The sequence below is a fragment of the Phascolarctos cinereus genome, unplaced genomic scaffold (assembly GCF_003287225.1).
Source record: "Phascolarctos cinereus isolate Bilbo 61053 unplaced genomic scaffold, phaCin_HiC Scaffold_1;HRSCAF=81, whole genome shotgun sequence".
Taxonomy (NCBI): Eukaryota; Metazoa; Chordata; class Mammalia; order Diprotodontia; family Phascolarctidae; genus Phascolarctos; species Phascolarctos cinereus.
In genome coordinates, this window is record NW_027555514.1 from 286,538,361 (window position 1) to 286,559,425 (window position 21,065).

General features: G+C 46.5%; 1 protein-coding gene across 1 annotated transcript in view; it reads left to right on the plus strand.

Moving 5' to 3' along the window:
- The window catches only part of EFCAB6 (EF-hand calcium binding domain 6), a 165,683-nt gene that overhangs the window by 132,668 nt on the left and 11,950 nt on the right, over positions 1-21,065 (plus strand). Inside the window, 2 exon segments of the mRNA XM_078150502.1 lie at positions 4,597-4,788; positions 18,524-18,751. Coding sequence (XP_078006628.1) covers positions 4,597-4,788; positions 18,524-18,751 — 420 coding nt within the window.

Below are 21,065 nucleotides of genomic sequence, written 5' to 3' on the forward strand. Positions count from 1 at the left end.
TGATTCCTGATTGTGCCCCAAAGCCAACTCCATCTCCTGCCTCTCTGCTGTCTCCAAAAGCCAAATGAGTGAAAAGAGTACAAAATCTGGGGTCAGCAGTCCTTGGTTCTGTCCTGGCTTTGCTGCCTGAGCAAATGGTCACTTTCCTTCTCTGGGCTTCAGTTTCCTCATCAGACCATCCTCCATTCAGATCTCAAAGTGATTTTTAAAAACTTCTTTAATTTTAAAAAGTGATTATGCCTTATTTTAACATTCATTTTTACAAATTTTGAGTTCCTTACAACCAGTGTCTCTGATGAAAGCCTCATTTCTAAAATATGTAGAGAACTGAGTCAAATTCATAAGAATACAAGTCATTCCCCAATTGATAAGTGGTCAAAGGATATGAAAAGGCAGTTTTCAGATGAAGAAATTAAAGCCATCTACAGTCATATGAAAAAAAATGCTCCAAATCACTCTTGATTAGAGAAATGCAAATCAAAACAGCTCTGAGGCACCACATCACACCTATCAGATTGGCCAACATGACAAAACAGGAGAATGATTAATGTTGGAGAAGATGTGGGAAAATTGGAACACTGATGCATTGTTGGTGGAGTTGTGAAATGATCCAATCATTTTGGAAAACAATTTGGAACTATGCCCAAAGGGCTATAAAAATGTGCATACCCTTTGACCCAACAATAGCACTTCTAGGGCTGTATCCCAGAGAGATCGTACAAATGGGAAAAGGACCCACATGTACAAAAATGTTTATAGCAGCTCTTTTTGTGGTGACCAAGAATTAAAAATTGAGGGGATGCCCATCAGTTGGGGAATGGCTGAGCAAGTTGTGGTATACGACTGTAATGGAATACTATTGTGCTATAAGAAATGATGAGCAGGCTGATTTCAGAAAAACCTGGAAAGACTTGTATGGTCTGATGCTGAGTGAAATGAGCAGAGCCAGGAGAATGCTGTACACAGTGACAGCCATGATGTGTGATGACTGACTTTGACTTATCTCTTCTTAGCAATGCAAGGATCCAGGACAACAGGCCTCATGATGGAAAATGCGATCCACATCCAGAGAAAGAACTATGGAGTCTGAATGCAGATCAAAGCAGACCATTTGCACTCTCTCTCTCTCTCTCTCTCTCTCTCTCTCTCTCTCTCTCTCTCTCTCTCTCTCTCTCTCTCTCTCTCTCTCTTTCTCTTTTTCTTTTCATTCTTCTTTCTTGTGGTTTCTCCCATTGGTTCTAATTCTTCTTTACAACATGACTAATATGAAAATAGGTTCAGTATGAATGTATATGTAGAGCCTATATCAAATTGCATGCTGTTTTGGGGTGGAGGAAGGGGAGAGATGGGGAGAAAATTTGGAACTTAAAATCTTACAGAAGTGGATGTTGAAAACTAAAAGTAAATACATAAATTAGAAAAAATTTGAATTCCCAATTCTCTCCCTCCCTCTTGACCTTCCCCCACCCATTAAGAAGGCAAGCAATATACTATGCATTATACATGTGAAATCATGCAAAACACATTTCCATATAGATTTGCAAAAAGAAAAAACAACAAGAAAATTTAAGCAAATGAAAAAGTCTGCTTCAGTCTGCATTCAGAGACCATCAGCTCTGGATAGCATTTTTCATCAACTGTCTTGGATCATTGAATTGATCAGAATTGCTAAGTCATCCACAGTTGATCATTGTACGATATTGTTGGTACTATGTACGGTGCTCTCCTGGTTCTGCTCACTTCACTTTGCATCAGGTCATTTAAGTCCAGGCTTTCTTACATTATCCTGCTCATCATTCCTTATAGCATGATAGTATTCCATCACAATCATATACCGTTCCCAAAATGATGAGCATTCCCTCAATTTCCAATTCTTTGCCAACCCAAAAAGAGCCGCTAGAAATATAAGTCCTTCCATTTTTCTTTAATCTCTTAGAGATACAGACCTAGTAGTGATATTGCTGGGTCAAAGGGTATGCACATTTTATAGCCCTTTGGGCATAGTTCTAAATTGTTCTCCAGAATGATTGGACCAATTCACAACTCCACCAATAGGGCATTGGTGTTCTTTCTTTTCCATATCTTCTCCAACATTGTCATTTTTCTTTTCTGTCATATTAGCCAATCTGAGAGGTGTGTGAGGTGGTACCTCAGAGTTGTTTTAATTTGCATTTTGAGCATTTTTTTCATACGACTATAGATAGCTTTGGTTTCTTCATCTGAAAACTGCCTTGTTCATATCCTCTGACCATTTATCAATTAGGGAATGATTCTTGTTTTTATGAATTTGGCTCAGTTATTTATATATTTGGGAAACGAGGCTTTTATCAAAGAAACTTGCTGTAAAAATTATTCCCCAGTTTCCTGCTCTCCTAATTTTGGCTGCATTGATTTTTGTTTGTGTAAAAACTCGAAGTAATTTTCCTAAAGTTGGGTCTGTACCCTGTTACTCTCCCCCTCAATAAACTCCAGTAGCCCCCTATTGCCTCCAGGTTCAAATTTAAAATCCTCTGTTTGGTGTTCATAGCCTTTCATAACCTGGACCTTCTGACCTTCCCTCCCCAGCACAGATTCTCTGATCCAGCAGCACCGTCCTCCCTGCTGTTCCATGAATACGCTTCTCCGTCTCCCGGCTCTGTACATTTCCTCTGGCTGTCCTCTGTGCCTGCAATGTTCTCCCTGCTCATCTTCGCCTACTGCCCTCCCTGTCTTCAAGTCCCAACAAAACTCCCACCTTCTTCTATGGAATTGGGAGAGGCTTCTCGATTCAGGGCCTTCCCCCCATTAACTCTCTCCAGTTTATCCTGTCCACATCTTTGTACACAGGCACTTGTGGTCATTTCTCCCATTGGACAGCGAGCTCCTGAGAGCCGACATTGTTTCTGCCTCTTTTTCTGTCCCTGACACCCAGTAGATGCTGCTGTGACTGTCGGCTTGACTTGTGAAATGAGGGTGTTGAACTAGATGACATGGAAGGCCCTTGCTGGCTCTAGATCCAGGCTCCTGCCATGACTGAGAGCTTCTGTGACGCATCTCCTTCACTCCTCTGGACAAGATGGCAGCTTGCTAAGGGCCCTTTTCGCAGGAAGCTCCTCTCTGTGCTCACAAGAGCTGGGTACAAAGAGGAAGTCCTGGATCCATTCTCCTGCTGCTCTGGAAGCTTCCTTTCCCAAGGATTCCAGATCTTCAGGGCAGCTTAACTGCCATTTCTTTCTGCAGAGAGATACTCTTAGGGGGCTGGTGTTCAGCTTGGACTGGCCCAGGTCCATAGAGAGCAAACCTGAGGGAGACAAAGGACTTATCTACCTTGGCCTGCCCAAATTCAGGCACCTGATATTTCTGAAGGTGTCGGGTCCCAGTCAGTTCTGGAGCAGCGTGGTCAGCCCGTCTGGGTGCAAGGTTAAGGTGGGTCTGACTTCCCAAGTGCCCGATGCAAGGCATTGACTGGTATCAGGACACGCACAAGACGGCTGGCCCCTTAGAGCTGGAAGGGGCTCTGGACGCCTTCTAAGAGTTCACAAGGTCCCCAAGAAGGGCAGCCCCAGGCCCAGGCTGCCCCCCTAGGAGGGATCGCCAGTGCCAGCCCCTGACTTCCCCGTTCCCCTGCTCCATGCTGCTACCTCAGCCATTATTCAGACTAGCCACCTTCCCTCGGGGCCCAGGAGCTGGATTCTTAAACATATGTTGGTAGCCATATTTCAGTAGAATTAATTTGTAATCTTTTCATGCATTTTAAAGCATGATGCTGAGAAGGGGCCCAGAGACTTTGCCAGTAGAGGTCCACGACACAAAAAAAGGCTAAGAATCCCTGACCTAGAAGAAAAAAGCAATCCCAGAGCCCTTGTGTTTTGACATTGATTCTTCAGGCATTTAAGAGATTTAGTGAATTCCCCTGTCCTCCCAGCCTTGGCTTACTTACCCAGCTTCTAACTGAAGACGGTTCATACACCTGCCTGTTCCTTGCTGCAGAGGAGCTCCCGGGCATCTCATAGAGCACTATCTTATTGCTCCTACTTTACAAGTGGGGAAACTGAGTCAGCATGCTTGGCCCACCGTCTTATGGCAGTGTCAGAAGTGGAACTCGGGCTCAGTCTTCTTGCCTTCTGAGTCTCGCTCATTTTTTGGTCCCACCACACTCACTTCGAGTTTTCAGGATGGCTAATAAAGAAGACAATTTTGGGCAAGACGGGTTCAGTACTTTGATAATTGATTGTTTGATAATATACCTGCTGTCCTTCTCTGGGGTGAAGGATATACCTCAGTTAACCTTTGCTGAACATCGATTTGTGGGGACTTCCATTTTGGGGTTTGCTGGAGGGAACACCGGACTGGCCATGAAGTTTGAACCCCTCCACTCTGACCATCACTGGCTAAGTGACCTTGGGGAAGTCACCTCCCTCCTCTGTAAACTCTGAGACTCTATAGAATTGTGAGCTATTTTTAAAAGTAAATGAATATTTCTAAAAAATCCTGACATGGGATTAACTTTATAGTGTGTTTTTACATGTCTCAGTCATCCCTTAGAAACAATGTTGAGAAATATTTCTGAAATCTGTGCCTGCCTCTGACAGGTCTGCATCCTTTTTTCTTTGCCAGGCATTTGCTGCATATGATAAAGAAGATACGGGCATAATCAAAGCATCAGATTTTGCACAGGTCATAAAAGATTTATGCTTTAAGCTCAAAGACTCTCAATATACTTATGTGCTGAAGAAATTAAGACTTCATCTCCACACCCACATAAATTGGAAATTTTTCCTCCGGAACTTCCCCTGTTTCTTTGAAGAGGTAAGAATGTCGATGAAATGTGTGCCATGTTTGTCAAACTGCTTTTAATGATTGTTTAAAATAGGAGAGGGTGGACCAGTGGTATCAGGAAATTCTTGATAAACAACGAACGGTCTGGCTTTCATGTGGACCATTAGAAGGTGAACGTGCCTTGGTGGTGACAGGGGTTTCCAAGACATCTCTAATCATGGGGTCTCAGTTGGAAGGAGCTCCTAGATGATTAAGTTATCCCCTGCCTAGTGTTAGGAACATAGCATTTCCCAATCTCTGAATAAGTTGGCATTTAGAATTTCGATAGCTTCATTTGTCATCTGCATTAAAAAAGGGACATATGACTGTCAACAGTTATACATAGTGTTCAAACAATTAGGAGCTAGCCATTGACTTTTTAAAAAGGATCATTTATTTTTAACGTTCTTTTCTTGTTTAATTTTGAGTTCCAAATTCTCTCCCTTCCCCCTACGTCTCTTCCACTCATGGAGAAGGCAAGCAATAGGATATCAATTATACATGTGAAATCGTGCAAGACATTTCCATATTAGCCATATTGCAAAGGAAAAAAAAAGCAAGGGAAATAAAGAAAGTGAGAAATGGGTACTTCTGCGCCCTCTCTCTTGGGGGGGGGGAGAGTGTTTTTCCCCGCGAATCCTTTGATGCTGTCCTGGATCATTGGATTGGCCGGAGCAGCCATGTTAGCCATTGCTCTCTGACCTAGGAGGAGGCAGAGGTTGGGGGAGGGAGGGCTGGATTTGGATTCTAGCTCTGGCACTTGATGCCTTGGTGATCCTGGGCCAAAGCACCTGATTTCTCTCAGCCTTGGTTTCTTCTTCTGTACAAGGGAGGGTAGAATCCCATCCGATGCTGAGAGAAGTGCCTGGCATGTCAGACAGTGTACTGGACTGGGGAAAGTCCCTGAATCTTTCTGAGCCTCAGGCAATCCCTTTTTAGTGTCTTCCACAAAGGAGCCACATAGGGTTGGGTCAGCATGTCAAGGACCTGTACGGGAATGCTTATGCAGAATCACAGGTGCTTAAGTGCTGCGGTGACCTAATCCTCACATGGGTCTGGCTGGAGGATCCACAGAGAGGCTGACTGGCCCTCTCTGCAGGACTGGTCGGGAGGTCATGAATTCAGAGCTGCCACTGGTGGTATTGGTGGGACACGTGGGTAGAGATGGGCAGCAAACAGTTGGGAATGGGAGGCCTGAAGCCTGGATGAGGGGTCGGGGCAGAGACAGAGATGTGGACATTATCTGAGCGTGAGCAGAGAGGGTGAAATGAGAGAGAGGAGAAGCAGGTCGGAGATAGGGTCTTTCAGGGGGCCTTCACATAGGGGATGGGGATAGAAAACCGTCCTGGGGCAGAGAAGGCACAGGAGAGGGGTCAGAGGAGAACCAGGAAAGTGCAGTTGGGGAGGAGTGAGATTTGAGGAGCGGGAAGTGGTGGCCGAGGCAGACGGGAAGGGAGAACAGGTCATTGGGAGTTATTGGAAGTCTGGGGGAGGGCAGGCTCAGACCACTGCAGCACCACCTGTGGTCACATGGTGACCTAACGATGTCGCTGATGGTGCCCAAGGGCAGCTCTGTGTGCGGATGGTGGGGGAATGCCCCCAAGCATCTCTCAAAATCACTGATTTGCAGCCTGGGAATAATGTACAAATTGGGGAAGCTGCAGCCATTTGGCAAAGGAAAAGGAGGTAAAAGCACCCTTAGGTGAGGCCTCACCAGGATCGCCAACTGCATCCCAGCTGTCCTCCCTGGGGGAGCAGGCAGAGGTAAACAGTTAAAAGGAAATTACCCAAGATTAATGCTCATGATCTGACCCCAGAGGGGTGCAGCCTTAGTGTGGGGCTCTGTGTGACTGTGGTGAGCTGCCTCTCTGAGGGCCTCAGTTTTCCTCATATGTAAAGTGGGGGTGATGATCGCACTTGCTCCCCTCACACCAGGACAGATTGGAAGGCAAGTGCCTGGGTGAACCTTAGAGTTGCATCACGGACTTGTGCCCAGATAAGGAGAGGGTGGATTGAGAGCCTATCCTAAACCCTTGAGGCTGTGGGGGAGGGCAAAGCCACCCCTTTGTTCTGGTATTTTCTTTTGTATTATCTACTTAACATGAATATTTCTAAATTTCTCCCTCCTTCCTTCCCCTTCCCTGCCCACTGAGAAGGCAAGCAACACGATACCAATTAAACACGGGAAATCATGCAAAGCACATTTGTGTATTGGCCATGTTGCCAAAGAGTGAGAAAAACAAAGAAAGTGAGAACATCATATTTCAGTTTACGGCGAGTTCATCAGCTCTCCCTCTGGATATGGAGAGCGTTTCTCATCATGAGTCCTTTGAAATTGTTTGGATCATGGTATTGATCAGAGCAGGCAAGTCTTCCGCAGTTGAACATCACAATTACAACGTTGCTATTGGCATGTACAGCGATCTCCTGGTTCTGCTCACTTCACTTTGCATCAGTTCATAGAGCTCTTGCCAGGTTTTGCTGAAACTTCCCCCTTGTCATTTCTTGTAGCACAATAGTATTCCATTACATTCATATACCACAACTTGTTCAGCCATTCCCCAAAGGATGGGCATCCCCTCAATTTCCAATTCTTTGCCACCACAAAAAGAGCTGCTGTAAATATTTTTGTACATGTGGGTCCTTTTCCCATTTGTATGATCTCTTTGGGATACAGCCCTAGAAGTGCTGTTGCTGGGTCAAAGGGTATGTACATTTTTATAGCCTTTTGGGCATAGTTCCAAATTGCTCTCCAGAATGGCTGGATCATTTCACAACTCTACCAATAATGCATTAGTGTTTCAATTTTCCCACATCTTCTCCAACATTTATCATTTTCCTATATTGTCATGTTGATGGGCATCCTCTCAATTTCCGTTTCTTAACCACCACAAAAAGATCTGCTATACGTATTTTTGTGCATATAGGTCTTCTCCTTTTCCTTTGATCTCTTTGAGATACAGGCCTAGTAGTGGCATTTCTCCTTCAAAGGGTATGCACAGATTTATAGCCCTTTGAGCATAGTTCCAAATTGTTCTCCAAAATGGTTGAATCAGTAACAAGTCTACAGCAGTGCATTAGTGGACTGATTTCCTCCCATCCCCTCCAGCATTTGTCATTTCTGATAGGTGTGGATAGCACCTCCTCAGAGTTGTTTTAATTTGTGTTTCTTTAATCAATAGTGATTTGCATTTTTTATATGACTATAAAAAATTTGATTTCTTCACCTGAAAATTGCCTTTGACCATTTACCAACTGAGAATAGCTCTTATTTTTAGAAATTTAATTTTATTTAAATTTAAATTTAATTTAATTTTAGAAATTTAATTCAGTTCTTTATATATTTGAGAAATGAGACCTTTATTAGAGAAACTTGCTATAAAATTTTTTTATATTAATTGTCTATGGTAACTTTTACAAAATGAACTTTTCCTGATTACCTGTTTTAATTAGGTTTTTTGTTTTTTGCTTTATCTGGGATCATGATTGCTATCCCTGCCTTTTTTACTTCAACTGAAGCATACTAGATTCTGCTCCAGCCTCTTATTTTAACTGTGTGTGTGTGTCTTTCTGTTTCAAATGTGTCTCTTGTAAACAATATATTGTTGGATTCTGGTTTCTAATCCATTCTACTATCTGCTTCCATTTTATGGGTGCACTCATTCCATTCACATTCCCAGTTATGATTACTGTGTATTTCGCTCCATCCCATTTTCTTCTCTTTCTTATCTCTCTTTTTATCCAGTCCCTCCCCAAAAGTCTGTTTTAATTCTGACCGCTGCCTCCCTTAATCTGCCCTCCCTTTTATCATTACCTCTCCTCTCTTTTGTTTCTTTCCCCTCCTATTTCCCTTTTGGATAAAATAGATTTCTATACCCAGCTGAGTTGGTATATGTATTCTTCCCTCTTTGAACCAATTTTGATGAGAGTGAGGTTTAACATTGCCTGTCATCCTCCCCTCCATTTCCCCCTCCACCATAAAAGCTCTTTTCGTGTGCATCTCTTTTATGTGAGAAAATTTGCCCCATTCTGCTCCTCCCTCCCTTCTGCTCCCAGTGCATCCCTCTTTCTCATCCTGCCTTTTTTTTTTGAAGATCACCTCAACATAATCTACTTGTACCCATACTCTTTACCTATATAGACTCTTCCTAACTACTCTAAAAGTAGCTTAGGAACCTGCAATGGCACTCTATTGTTTTTGAGACAAAGTCTAAAGCACAATAAGTACCCTTTAAATAGGATTGAGTTGGATTCTTCATATAGGTGGTAGATGAATGGCTCAGTGGTAGATGGGCCTCAAACTTGGGGCTTCTGCCTCCAAATCCAGAGACGTTGTCTACACTGCAGTGGAAAAGTAAATTGAATTGCTCCCAAAGAGCATTTCCTAGGAATGGTGGTCTGGGGTGGGAGAGAAAGACAGATAAAGAGAGACAGAGAGAAGGAGAGAGAGAAAAAAGAGAGGAGGGAAGGGAAGAGAGAAGGAGGAGAGGGGGAGAGAGACAGATAACAGGCAGGTGGGGAAGTACATAGACAGAGACAGTTAAATACAGACAGAGACAAAGAGTGACAGAGAGAAGGAGAGAGAGAAAAAAGAGGAGGGAAGGGAAGAGAGAAGGGGGGAGAGAGACAAAGAATAGGCAGATGGGGAGAGACATAGACAGAGACAGATATAGACAGAGACAAAGATGGAAGGAGGGAAGGAGACAGAGAAACAAAGGGGGAGAAAGGGGATCAAGACACAGAGATGCAGAGACAGAGAGCATCATTTAGGGGGGCAGGAGCTGCCCCTTTTTACCAGCCCCTCTGTTCTGTCATAACAATAAGCTGCTGACTCTTGGGAAATGGTGGAACCAAGGAAGACCCCCAAACTTAATCCAGGGACCCTTTCCTTTCCTTTCCTTTTCTTTTTTTTAAAAAGAAACCCATCTCCAGCCTCTCTACTTTTCTTCCGATTTTATTGCCACGGAAGTAATAGACTTTTGAATGAAACCATCCATTGCATCCTTGGGGTAATTAAATGGATCATAGAATGTCAGAGCTGGCCGGCAATGTGAGAGGCCTCGTGAACCCTCGCTCCTGTTTGGCAGATGGAAACAGAACCCCAGGAAAGGTGGATTGAATTGCCCTTTAAGGTCTCTGAGTTAGAAGGCAGCGGTGCTGGGATTTGAACCCAGGACCTCAACTCCACTTGAAGCCCCTGTGATGTCACAGTCCAGCCCCCGGGGGACCAATGAGAGCCTTGCCTGGTTGCTGCCATCATCTCTGATTTTTTCAAAGAAAAAATACAGCTGTGGCAAATATCCACTGATCCAGGGTTTACAGGCTCCCCTCCGGCCCCACCCCCGCCATGGAAAGAGGACGTTTAGAATGTAGTTTTCCTACTGAAGAAGATCCCATAAACCACCTTGAAATGTTTGTAATCTTTTATTGTCTTCATCTCTTTCCAAGGGTTGCCAACGGTGGTCCTTAGATTTATTTTTCTTTTTACACTGTCCATGTGTTTTTAAAGAGAGTGAAAGAGAACGTGGAGAAAAGTTTTCGTTTCTGGAGGGGCAGCCCTGGAGATTGTTGTGAACTAGATGGAGTCAGCTGTGCCATTCTGTGAGGCTGAATGCTCCTGATAGGACGTGACTGATTTAAAGATCCCTAAATGTCTTCCTCCCTCCCAGCTTCCTCTGCTGTTTCCCTCCCTGCTCCCCTACTAGATTCTTGAAGGGACTATATTTCATTATTACATCCATAGGACTTAGCACCAGCATACAGTAGGTGCCTAATGAATGCTTACTTGATAGACTGATTCAGAGGAAGACCTCTAGCTAGCAAGGCTTCTCTTTTCTGGGTCTCACTTTCCTCCTCCATAAAATGAAGGGCATTGGACCAGATGGGCTGATGCCGGCAGGGGTGTGCTGCAGCTAGCTCCCACCACTGGAAGCGCCCATTGGGAAATTTTCAGTGTGAGCGTTTACACTCTGAAAGTCACGAATATCACAGATCGGGGCTTGATTGTTTTGTGGGTGTCTAGACATGACGTTAATAATGCAGATTAAACTGGAAAACACGGCATGCATACAAAGCTGGTTGTTAAACATTTGCTGGCACACCAGGCTGAAGGCTCTGCCAGGTTTATGCCTTAGGGCACATAGAAACCTGATTCCCTCAGACAAACTCCTCCCCTCTCTCAGCCTCAGTTACCACCCTTGTTAAGTGATGAGCTTGGGCTTCTTAAATTCTAGGGTCTGTTCCTGCTGTGAAATTATGACCTTTTCATGACGGGTGTTTCAGTTCTGGTCTGTAATCTGCAACAAGACTCCACCACTCTTGGGCCTTAATTTCCCCATTTGTAAATAAAGGATAACCATGCTCAGAATCTATGAGAAGGAATTAACTTCAGTGGTCATCTCGTTTGACCCACACTAAGCAGTCATCGAACCTCTAATGGAAGTCCTCTAGTCGGGGCAGAGGCCATCCCCTCCTTAGAGAGTCGATTTCACTTTCAGACCACTCACATTGCAAGTTTTTCCTTCTATGAAAGCCTGAATTTGTTCCTGCAACACCCCCCCCCCCCGCCCCCATCACTGTTCATCCCTCTTCCTTCATCTTCTCTTCTCCAGGCTAAACACTCACAGTTCCCTCCACCCATCCCATGAGTTTGGGAGGCCAAGTCTTTCATTATCTTGGATGTGCTCCAATATTTATCAATGCTGTTCTCATAAAACATGACCCCTTGTTGCACACAGCCCTGCAGATGTGACCTGTGAGCTGAGCAGGCGGCTCAGCGGCCTGTAGGGCCTCACTTGCCCTGCACGCTGCTCTCGATGCACGAGGACAGCAATGGCTGGCCGCTGCTGAGTCGCTGAATCTTCAGTCCAATGAAACTCCCAGATCTTTGAGGATCTGCTGTCACATTGTTTATTTGTGAAATTGAGTTTTTGAACCCAAGTAGAGAACTTTACATTTATCCCAGTTAAATTTCACCTTCGTGGAGCCTGTTGCGGTATTTTGAGGATTCTGACTGCCGTCCAACACCCCCCCCCCCGCCCCATTATTCGGTTCCTTTTGAATAAAGCTCCAATGGCACATTCCAGTGGGGAGTCCCATCCTTGGGGAGCACAAGGCGCTACTTCCTCCTGAGATTTTCCCGCAGAAGGAGGGAAAGAGGGAGTAAACAAGCATTTATTAAGCTCCTCCTGTGTGCCAGGCATTGTGTTAAGCATTGCACAATTATTATCTCATTTGGCCCTCACAACAACCCTGATAGGGAGGTGCTATTATTTTCCCCATTTTACAGTTGAGGAAACTGAGGCAGCAGATTAAATGACTTGTCGAAAGCTAGTGTGTTTCCCAGGGTGCCCTGAGACTATCCCCATCTTGTGGACTGGAATTTTGTGGATATGGTTAGCCTGGTATAATCAAGGCAGTGGGGTCTGAGTGCAAAGGGTGCTGGACTTAGGGTAAAAGAAACCCCTTCCCTGGAGGGAAGAGTGGTTCAATACTAACTCTGTCTCTTGTTTTCTTCCTAACCAGGAAATCCCAGCCTCAGTTTCCTCTTTTGTAAAATCCCAGGTTCCCTCCCTCACAGTGCCGCTTTTCAGTGCTAAGGAGATGAGTTATTATTATCACCTTTTTTATTATTAGGAATGATTGAATGAATGAATTTCTTAGTAAGCATTTACTGTTTCCTATGCACCAACTCCACTATTTCAACTTGGTGATAACTCCAATTAATGGCAGTGTTGTGGAGTAGATAGGGCACTGACCTGGAAACCAGCAGGACCTGAGTTTAAATCCCACCTCAGACACTTACTGAGCTTGAGCCTCAGTTTCTCTGCCTGTAAAATGAAAGGTCTGACTCTTACGCTGGATCCTCTGATTGAGCTGTGGATGGGGATGGGGCCCTTCTACCAGCTGACAGAAAGATGATGTCGGGAGCGGCTGGGCCCTTCCTTGTGGACTAGCGAACCTGCCGCGAGGACCCCTGCCTGGCCTCCGCTACAACTGTCTGAGAACTTTGCTCACCACTCCTCGAGATGGACAGATCAGATTCAGGGTGGGCAGGGCGCTTGGAGGCTGGTCAGCCCATTAAGTCCAATGAGTTCAGGGGCTGCTGCCTTTCACAGAAGGAAAACACTTCTGAGTGCAGTGAAGTGTCTGGTAATCTCAGGCCATGACTGGGGAGCTAGATCTCGAACCCAGACCCCGGACCCTCCAAATCCAACCCTCCTTCAACAGTGATGCAAGAAGTAATTTCTTTTGGTCTCCATTCTCCCGTTTGGGCAACTGAGGCCGGGACACGGTAGGGCCAGGCTCTCCTTCAATCTCTTGCTCTGCCTGGCCTCTTCTTGCCCAGCTCTCCCCAGTGGGAAGAGGCGCTTGGAGGAGCCCAACACACCCACTGTTTTCATTTGTATGTTGGGGATGGTTTATCATTTTTTTTTAAATGACAAAGCTTTTTTTAAACTGCTGTTGTTTCTTTAAATCCCGTTTCTTCCTGCTAAATACAAATGAAGATACAGTACAATTAATTTGCTTGCTAATCAAAATATTTGATCAAATGAAGCAATTCTTCAATTCTTAGAAGCAATTACCCCATTCTTCAGGAAGAAGGAGAAGGATTCTTTCCTGAGTGATTCCAATTAGGCTTCTTGTTACCTGCTGGGTGCCTGGCCTCTGCGGAGCAAAAGGTTTCCTCCCCTCCCTGCCTGCCCATAGTAGCCCCTCTATACACATGGAAAGGACGGGGGTGGGGGGACAGTATCCATATCTATATATAGATCTGGGCACACATAAAAATGGAAATATATATATATATATATGAAACTTTATATATAGAAATATAAAACTTTATGTATGTGTGTATATGTGTATATATGTATGTGTGTGTATGTATGTGTATATGTGTGTGTATGTGTATATGTGTATATGTATGTATACAATCATAACCCTGAAATTCACTAAATGAATCATGCGGCTTAATTGGCAAATTGCAACCTTTATAACTGTTGCACTCATATCCTGGAAACGTTTGCAATTCCAGAATTCAAGCGTGGTCAGAATTCCTTGATAAGCCAGCAGGTTGCTCCCCACACTCAGCTCCCCTCCCCAAGATTAAGCATCCCCAGGCTTACAGTCATATCCAGGACCCTGCAGCTGGAGGGGCCCCTGGGGCACCGAATCCAACTCTCCTTTTCCACAGGAGGAAATAGCTTCCGAGGTGGGGAGGGGACTTGCCCCAGGCGCCCAGTAGTAGAGTGGCCCCGGCAGAAGTAGGATCTGCATGGGTTTGCTGCCTGCAGCAGACAGGGAAGCACCAGCCCATGTCCTGCGTGGGCCATGCTTTGGGGTCCTCATCCTGCCCTGTGCGGGTTCCGCGGGAAGGGACCTCGGGGCTGTCTCATCCAACCGTCTCATTTCACAGGGGAGGAAATGAAGGGGCAGAGAGGGGAAGGGGTTTATCCAGGATTACACAGGTCCTTCTTTCCATGATAGCAAATGGCCTCTGAGGGCCCTTTCAGTGCTGCCACGAGGCGGTTCTCTGTCATCACTGTTTGACATCCCCCATGCCCATGCTGGAGCTGGGCAAACCATGTTAAACGCAGCACAGAAGGGAACCGAGCCAAAGTGAATTGAAGTTACAATAGGTGTCAGCGCCGGGTCCCTTTGTGGGTCATACACCAACGTGTGGCCTAGACCTGGGCTGTGAGAGCTGATCCAGCTACAGCACAACGTGAGCCCCTGTGGAAGCAGCAACTCGGGCAGAGAGACCCATTTCCCTCTGAAAAATCCAGACAGGGACGAGCGGCTGTGGGAGTTAGACCATTGCAGCAGCTTCGCCTTTTACTTTGATGGAGAGACAGACCCAGGCCATAAGGGGCTTTGGATACCTGAGGAACTGCTTTACATCCTGGGGAAGTGGGTGGCAGACCTCGGATGGATGTTGCAGCTTTACAATCTTGGGGCCTGAGAAGTAGAACAAGGACTGTCAGGCCTGAGAGGGCCTTGAGAACAGGGAATGTCAGAGCTGAAAGAATGCTTAGAACAGAGAATGATCGGAACTAAGAGAAGGACCTTAGAACAGGTGAGGTGAGAGCTGAGAGGAGCCTCAGAATATAGAATGTTAGAGCCAGGAGGGACCTCAGAACATGGAATGCCCTTAGAACACAGGATCTCAGAGCTGGGTGCAACCTTAAAACATAGAACAGGGCTGAAAGTGTTCCAGCTGGACTATAGGTCCTACAACCCCATTTCCCAGAGGAGAAAACAGAGGCTCAGAGGGCAAGTGACCTGTTCCACCTCACAAGGGTGGGGTTAGAACCCAGGTCTCCCCTCTCCTTGTGTAGCAAAGTCCCTCAGGATGTTTCCCAGACTGTAGAGACCATTGAAAACCTCAGAGTCCAGTGAGCTTGCTTGGAATTGAATTATATAAATTCTCTTAAAATGGATGAATGGGGGGGAAATCCCCTCAAAATATAAATATGAATAAATAGAAATAGATCTCATTTACAATCCTAAAAATTCCACTAATAATTTTGTTTTAACTTTTAAGAAATAAGTAGCCCCGCCTTGCTTTGTCGACTGGAGGCCGGTGGGGAGGCCTAGGGCACTGCAGGCACGTGAGCTAGTGAGCGCCAGCCACAGTGCAGACCTGCCTCCCACATCTGCATGCTCAATTCCTCTCCTCATATTTCTTCTCTTAATAATACAGCTGTAGCTCCTATCCTGAGGGGACTTTTTATGTAAAGCGTAGTTAATATTGGAAAGTGTTATTTGCATCTGAAGATGGTGGTGTCTTCTCTGATTAGGAGAAGCATTCCGTCTAGTCAGGGAAAAAGCATAATTTTTTTCCATTCAGATATAATGATCCTGGGAGAAGTGACAGAGAAATGATCGGGCCACACCAGCAGCCATCTGCTGTTCCCAGCTCTGCCTCCCCCTCAGAGCATGACAATGGCGAGACGGGCTGGTGGGGACTGGAAAGGAGGACCCACAATCCTTGTCTTGCACTGATTTCCCCTTACAAGAAGTCTGACTCAGGCGAAATCCTCCCAGGGCCAACAAGAGCCTGATGAAATATTAAAGAACACAACAGAGGTGCCCATTTACCCGGCCTGTTGTGACCACCCCCATTTTACAGAGGGGAAAAGCATGGCTCTCATGGGCTCATACTAGGATCCCAGAGATGGTAGGACCTTAGGGGTCATCTTGTTCAAAACCCTCATCTGATAGGTGAGAAAGCACCATAGAGTGACTTCCCCAAGATTGGGTGGGTACGTGGCAGAACGGGCCTTTGAACCCACATTCTCTGAGGCCAGCTCTATCCTCATGTCTATAGTACCATGCTCTTTGGAGAGCTGATGATTGAATGGAAGAGATAGTTTCCTTTTTATATCAAAAGTGAACTAGAAAAGTCCTTGAGCTTCAGTTTAATTCCAAAGCATGTTAAGGACGCACCTACAAGGACAGAGCATGGTGGGTACAAATGTATGGTGGTCAAAAAGGGTACAGGAGCACAGCTAAGTTTGGGGTCAGTGGGACTCCAGTGTAGAGTTACGTGAAATAGGAAAGCCAGTCTGGAGCTGAGCTCTGGTCTAGAGGCCTTGAGTACCAGGCTAAACAGCTGCTAGTTGATTTTGGGCGGAAGACTACCAGGAGCTTCTGGAGGTTTTTGGGGAGGGGAAGGTTGAGCTGAAAGTTGCCAAGAACTTCCCCAAGTGTAGGGGAAACCCCCATGGCTGGGGGCAGGGCCTCAGTTCTAGCCTGGATGACCTCTTTGTTTGGACAGTGGAGGACGCTATGAAGAGGCACAGAGCTTGGTCATGATGGGCTCTGTGGTCTTTCTCCCCCTGTGGCTGTATTCTCACATGCACAGCAGGGGAACTGGGCCTCCAGCTCATGGCTTTCCATCAGGTCCCACCCTTCATCTTACAGATGGGGAGGGTGAGGCCCAGGGACCTTTTTATAGTGGTTATCTTAGGGACACAGGTTGCTAGCATTAGAGATGGGATTTGCACCAGGTCCTCTGAATGCAGAGCTAGGGATCTTTCTGCTGCACCTGGTAACAGGTAGGCTTCCTTCCAGCCCTGCCATGTGACAGTTCTGTGCTGTCACTGGCCTTTCTAGTGTCCAGTGATGAGGGCAGATCTGTACAGATGGTGTGAAATCCCTTCTCACCGACCCGCTGCTGCAGCCTTGGACTACGCAGTGATGAGGCTGGCCGTTTGTCCTGGGCACTCATTTACAGCTGCTAGAATTCCAGAAAACCTGAAACCTGCCTGTCCACCATTTGTATTTTTCCTGATGGCAAATGTTCAGCCATTTGACTTTGAGAATAGTTGTAAACATCCATTAAACATCATGCCTTCTGACTGTTGGTGCTCTGGGGTGGAGGTGCTGGGTCTCATGGCATCAAGTCATCGTCCTGCTCTGTGATGGATTCCTGTGTAGGTGAACCAAACGGCTGCTTTTTCTAGCTGAGCAAAAGCCTTGGGCTAGAAGCTTATCTCCTGTAGCTCCCTGAGGGCACCCCTAACTGCACCTGTGGCAGGCAGGATAGAAGATGATGTTCTGGTCTCTTCCCCTCACTCTCTAGGTTTTGAGAGCTTTTTGTAGTTTGGAGGTTGCATGTGTTGAGTATGGCAACCTCTGTGCAAAATGATGTTCTTCAGTGTTTATGAATTAATGTTCTACTTTGGCAATTTACTACTGCGAAAATAGCACTGCTACTATCCTCTCATTTTCATCTGTTTTTGATGGAGTTCAGATAGAAATGGTCCTGAGACAAGTGGCTATCTGACTGTTTTTCTTTTATATTTAATGTGCTGTGGACTATTGCCCACGAGGACAAAATGACAGTTCTTTGTGATAGAATAAAAGTAGTGGCTGCTATTCTAACTAATAATAGATTGATAAAGAGCGTGATCTGTTAAGCACTTGTTAGCGTCCAGGCACGCTGCTATTAATAACAATACTCATGATATCTCAGACAGTGAGTGCGGCATGGTAGCTTTTGAGGGCTTGCCTTAGAGTCAAGAAGACCTGGGTTCCAGCCCTACCTCTGACCCATAGTTAGGGTGTCACTTAACTCCTTAGTGTCCCGGGCACTGATCCGAGACTACGCGTTACAGACAAGGTGCCCGTTTGCGTCAGTGGAGGGAGTTTCCTCTCCCAGAAGTCCTCATTGCAGTGAAATCCCTCATCCGGAGCCCCTCTGTGTCTGGAGCACAGTGCCTAGCAGAGTCAGGGCTAGGTGACTGATGAGTGACCCCCACAGTGTGTTAAGAATGGGCCTTCAAGTGGCACTTTGGTTAGTTTATAAAGTGCTCTTCTCTCAACAACCCTGTAGGTATGGGGTGGGGTGCAGTTGTTATACCCCCATTTCACAGGTGAGGAAAGTGAGGCTTTGAGGGATAAAGTGATTGGCCTAAGATCACACGGTGACCTTAGTGCTGAGCCAGAATTTGAACCCAAGCCTCCTTTCTCTGCGTGCAGGGCTCTGACCTGGCACACCGAGCTCTAAACTCATCTTTCTGTGGCTTCAGTGCCATGACTGTGGCGAGTTCCCTTTCTTCATCACCTGCTCGGGCAGGTCTTCCAGGAAAGGTAGGCCCCGTTTGTTTTTAGAATCCAAAGGTGGCTTCTAGTGGGGCCTCCTGGGGCCAGGCCCGGCCAAGAGCTGAGCTGAGATTCAGTCTTTATTAAATGAATCCAAAACCGATTCTCCTTTGTCTAGACTGCTGCTGAGTGGTCGGATAAAATGCAGAAAGCCTGTAGGCCCAAATCTCTGAAGGACCAGTTCTTGAAAGACATCCTGACGCGTATCCGGGATGTCGTGACGACCCGCTACCTGAACATATCCCAGGAATTTTCTGATATTGATTGTTCCAGATCAAACTTGATATCCAGAGAAGACTTCCGAAGCATCTGCAATCGTTACTTCCAGATTTTGAATGATGAACAAGTAAGATGTGCCCCCATGTCTCCTGCCAGCAGCCAGTGCATTGGAGTGCCCTGGGGGTGGGGGTGGGGCCGGGCGTCGCTCCCACCAAAGCTAGAGCTCATGGGCTCGGTAGCATGCAATAACTACTGTATGTCAGTCTGGGGCCTGCTGCCTGAGCTGACAGCTTCTGGTGGAAGCTGGGGGACAGGGTGTCAAAAAGAACCTACAAGACAGTATCAGATCACTTTACAAACCACGGTGCTACAGAAATGTTAGCTGCTCTTATAATACTAACACTGAGGGACAGACAGAATATTCCCACCCACCAGTGAAATTACAAGTCTGAACCAAACTGAAAAATGCTCCTGGCAGTTTGGTTGAAACTCAAACTTAAGAAGCATTTACAAAGTCCGTACAGTTTGGGCTCAGAAGTGGCTGAGGTAGAAAACTGAGATAGTACCCAGTCCCTGCCTTCAAGAAACTTCCAGTCTACATGCACAAAAAGATCCATAATACTGCATAAAAGCCTCTAGCCCCCACTGGAGAGGGACAGAGTGCCAGGGGGGTCAGAAACAGGAAAGATCCTTTCTGACTAGGGGGACCAGGAGGGCTTCTTGTACGAAGCAGCATTTGGACCTGCCTGGAGAGAGCTGGAGAGGTGGGGTGGGAGGCAGGGCAAAGGAAGGACCTTTCTTCCAGGCTAAGGGAAGCTCATAAGCAAAAGCAGAGAAACACAGGACACACCAGGAGGGCTGCAGGCATCTGGGGGGCTTGACTTCTTGGAGATTCTTAACAGTTTGAATATTGCATTTCTTTAAAGGACAAAATGAAATTCAAAATTTGTGTTTTTGAAGCTGTGGCTTTTCCCTAAAATTGGCCAGCCTTCTGTCCATTCCTGTCTCAGAAGGCAGGCACTCTGCCCTGCCTTTGAATCCTCCAGGGCCCAGCTGCTCAATATCTGGGTGACCAATGGAAAATCCTTTAATAATTTACATCTGTGGCATTTTAGGGTTTTTAAACCTTCCCCCCACAACCCTGGGAGATAAGGAATGCAACTATTATCATCCCCATTTTTCAGGACACTGAGGCTTGGAGAGAGGAAGGGACTTAGCCAAGGCCACCCAGCTCATAGGTTCATTGGGTAGTGGGATTTGGAGCTGGGAGGGAAGGGTCAGAGAGATGATGCAGCCTGATCCCCTCATTCCACAGAGGAGAAAACTCCAGAGATGAGGTAAGTGTGCTTCATAAAGTCACACAAAGCCAGAACTCAGACCCCCATTAGAGCTGGAACGGGCCTCAGAGGCCTCTGAGTCCAAACCCTGTATTTGAGAGAGGACTAAACCAAGGTAGGTGCAGGGAGGTGAGGCCATTTGTCCAAGGTCTCAGAGGTCATGGGTAGCGGAAGAAGCTCTCTCTCCCCCCAGAGCCAGGGTTCTTTTGGGCCTGTGACTCTAGACTAGACTCTTCTGGGCCCCAGTTTCCTATTCTATCAAATACAGGGGTGGGTGTGGTTACCTCCACAGACTCTCCCACCTCCATTCTCCTTTGATCTGTCTGGAAGTTCAGAGAAAAGTGAAGAAGCTTCTGTCTAGCTCTCCTCCTGCCAGGAAAGAATTCAGCATCCTCAGCACCACATAGAGCAAAGGCACCCTGGAGAAGCTGGCCTACCTGTTCCAGGCAGGGGCCAGTGTGGAGCCCCTCCTGCCTGTGCTAGGGCCTCAGCTCCCCCCGGACCTCTGGCTGCAGCCACGAAGGCAAAGCCCAGGAGCCAGAGCCCTGCATGCAGAGGCAGGAGGAGTGGGTTCAAATTCCATCTCGGCACTAAGTTCACCAGGTGATCTTAGGCCAGTTGCTTCATCCCTCTTCTCCTGCCTTCTGTCGCCGCCTCCTCCGTCACCGCCATCTCTCGTGACCAAGCGACCTTACTCTTCTACCTGCTCACTCCATCCCATCCCGTCTCCTCCAGCGTGTCACCCTTCTGCTGTCTCCACTCTTACTTACTTTCAGTCTCTCCCTGTATCATTCCCTGTAGCTTACAAGCACTCCCATGTGTCCCGCCTCCTGACAAACGCCCTCCCTCGATCCTTCCATGGCCCTCTAACTGCTGCCCTCCATCTTTCCTGCCCTTTGTAGCTAGACTCCCAAAGGCTGTTTACAGGGTGCACTCCCACTTCCTCTCCTCCTGCTGTCCTCTGAGCCTGGTCCCCACAATCCGGCTTCTAACTTCATTCTACCCAAACTGCTCCCTCCAAGGTTACTAATGATCTCTTAGTGGCCACGTCCAATGACCGTTCCTCCCCTTCTCCTCAACCTCTGTGCAGCCTTTGATCACTCT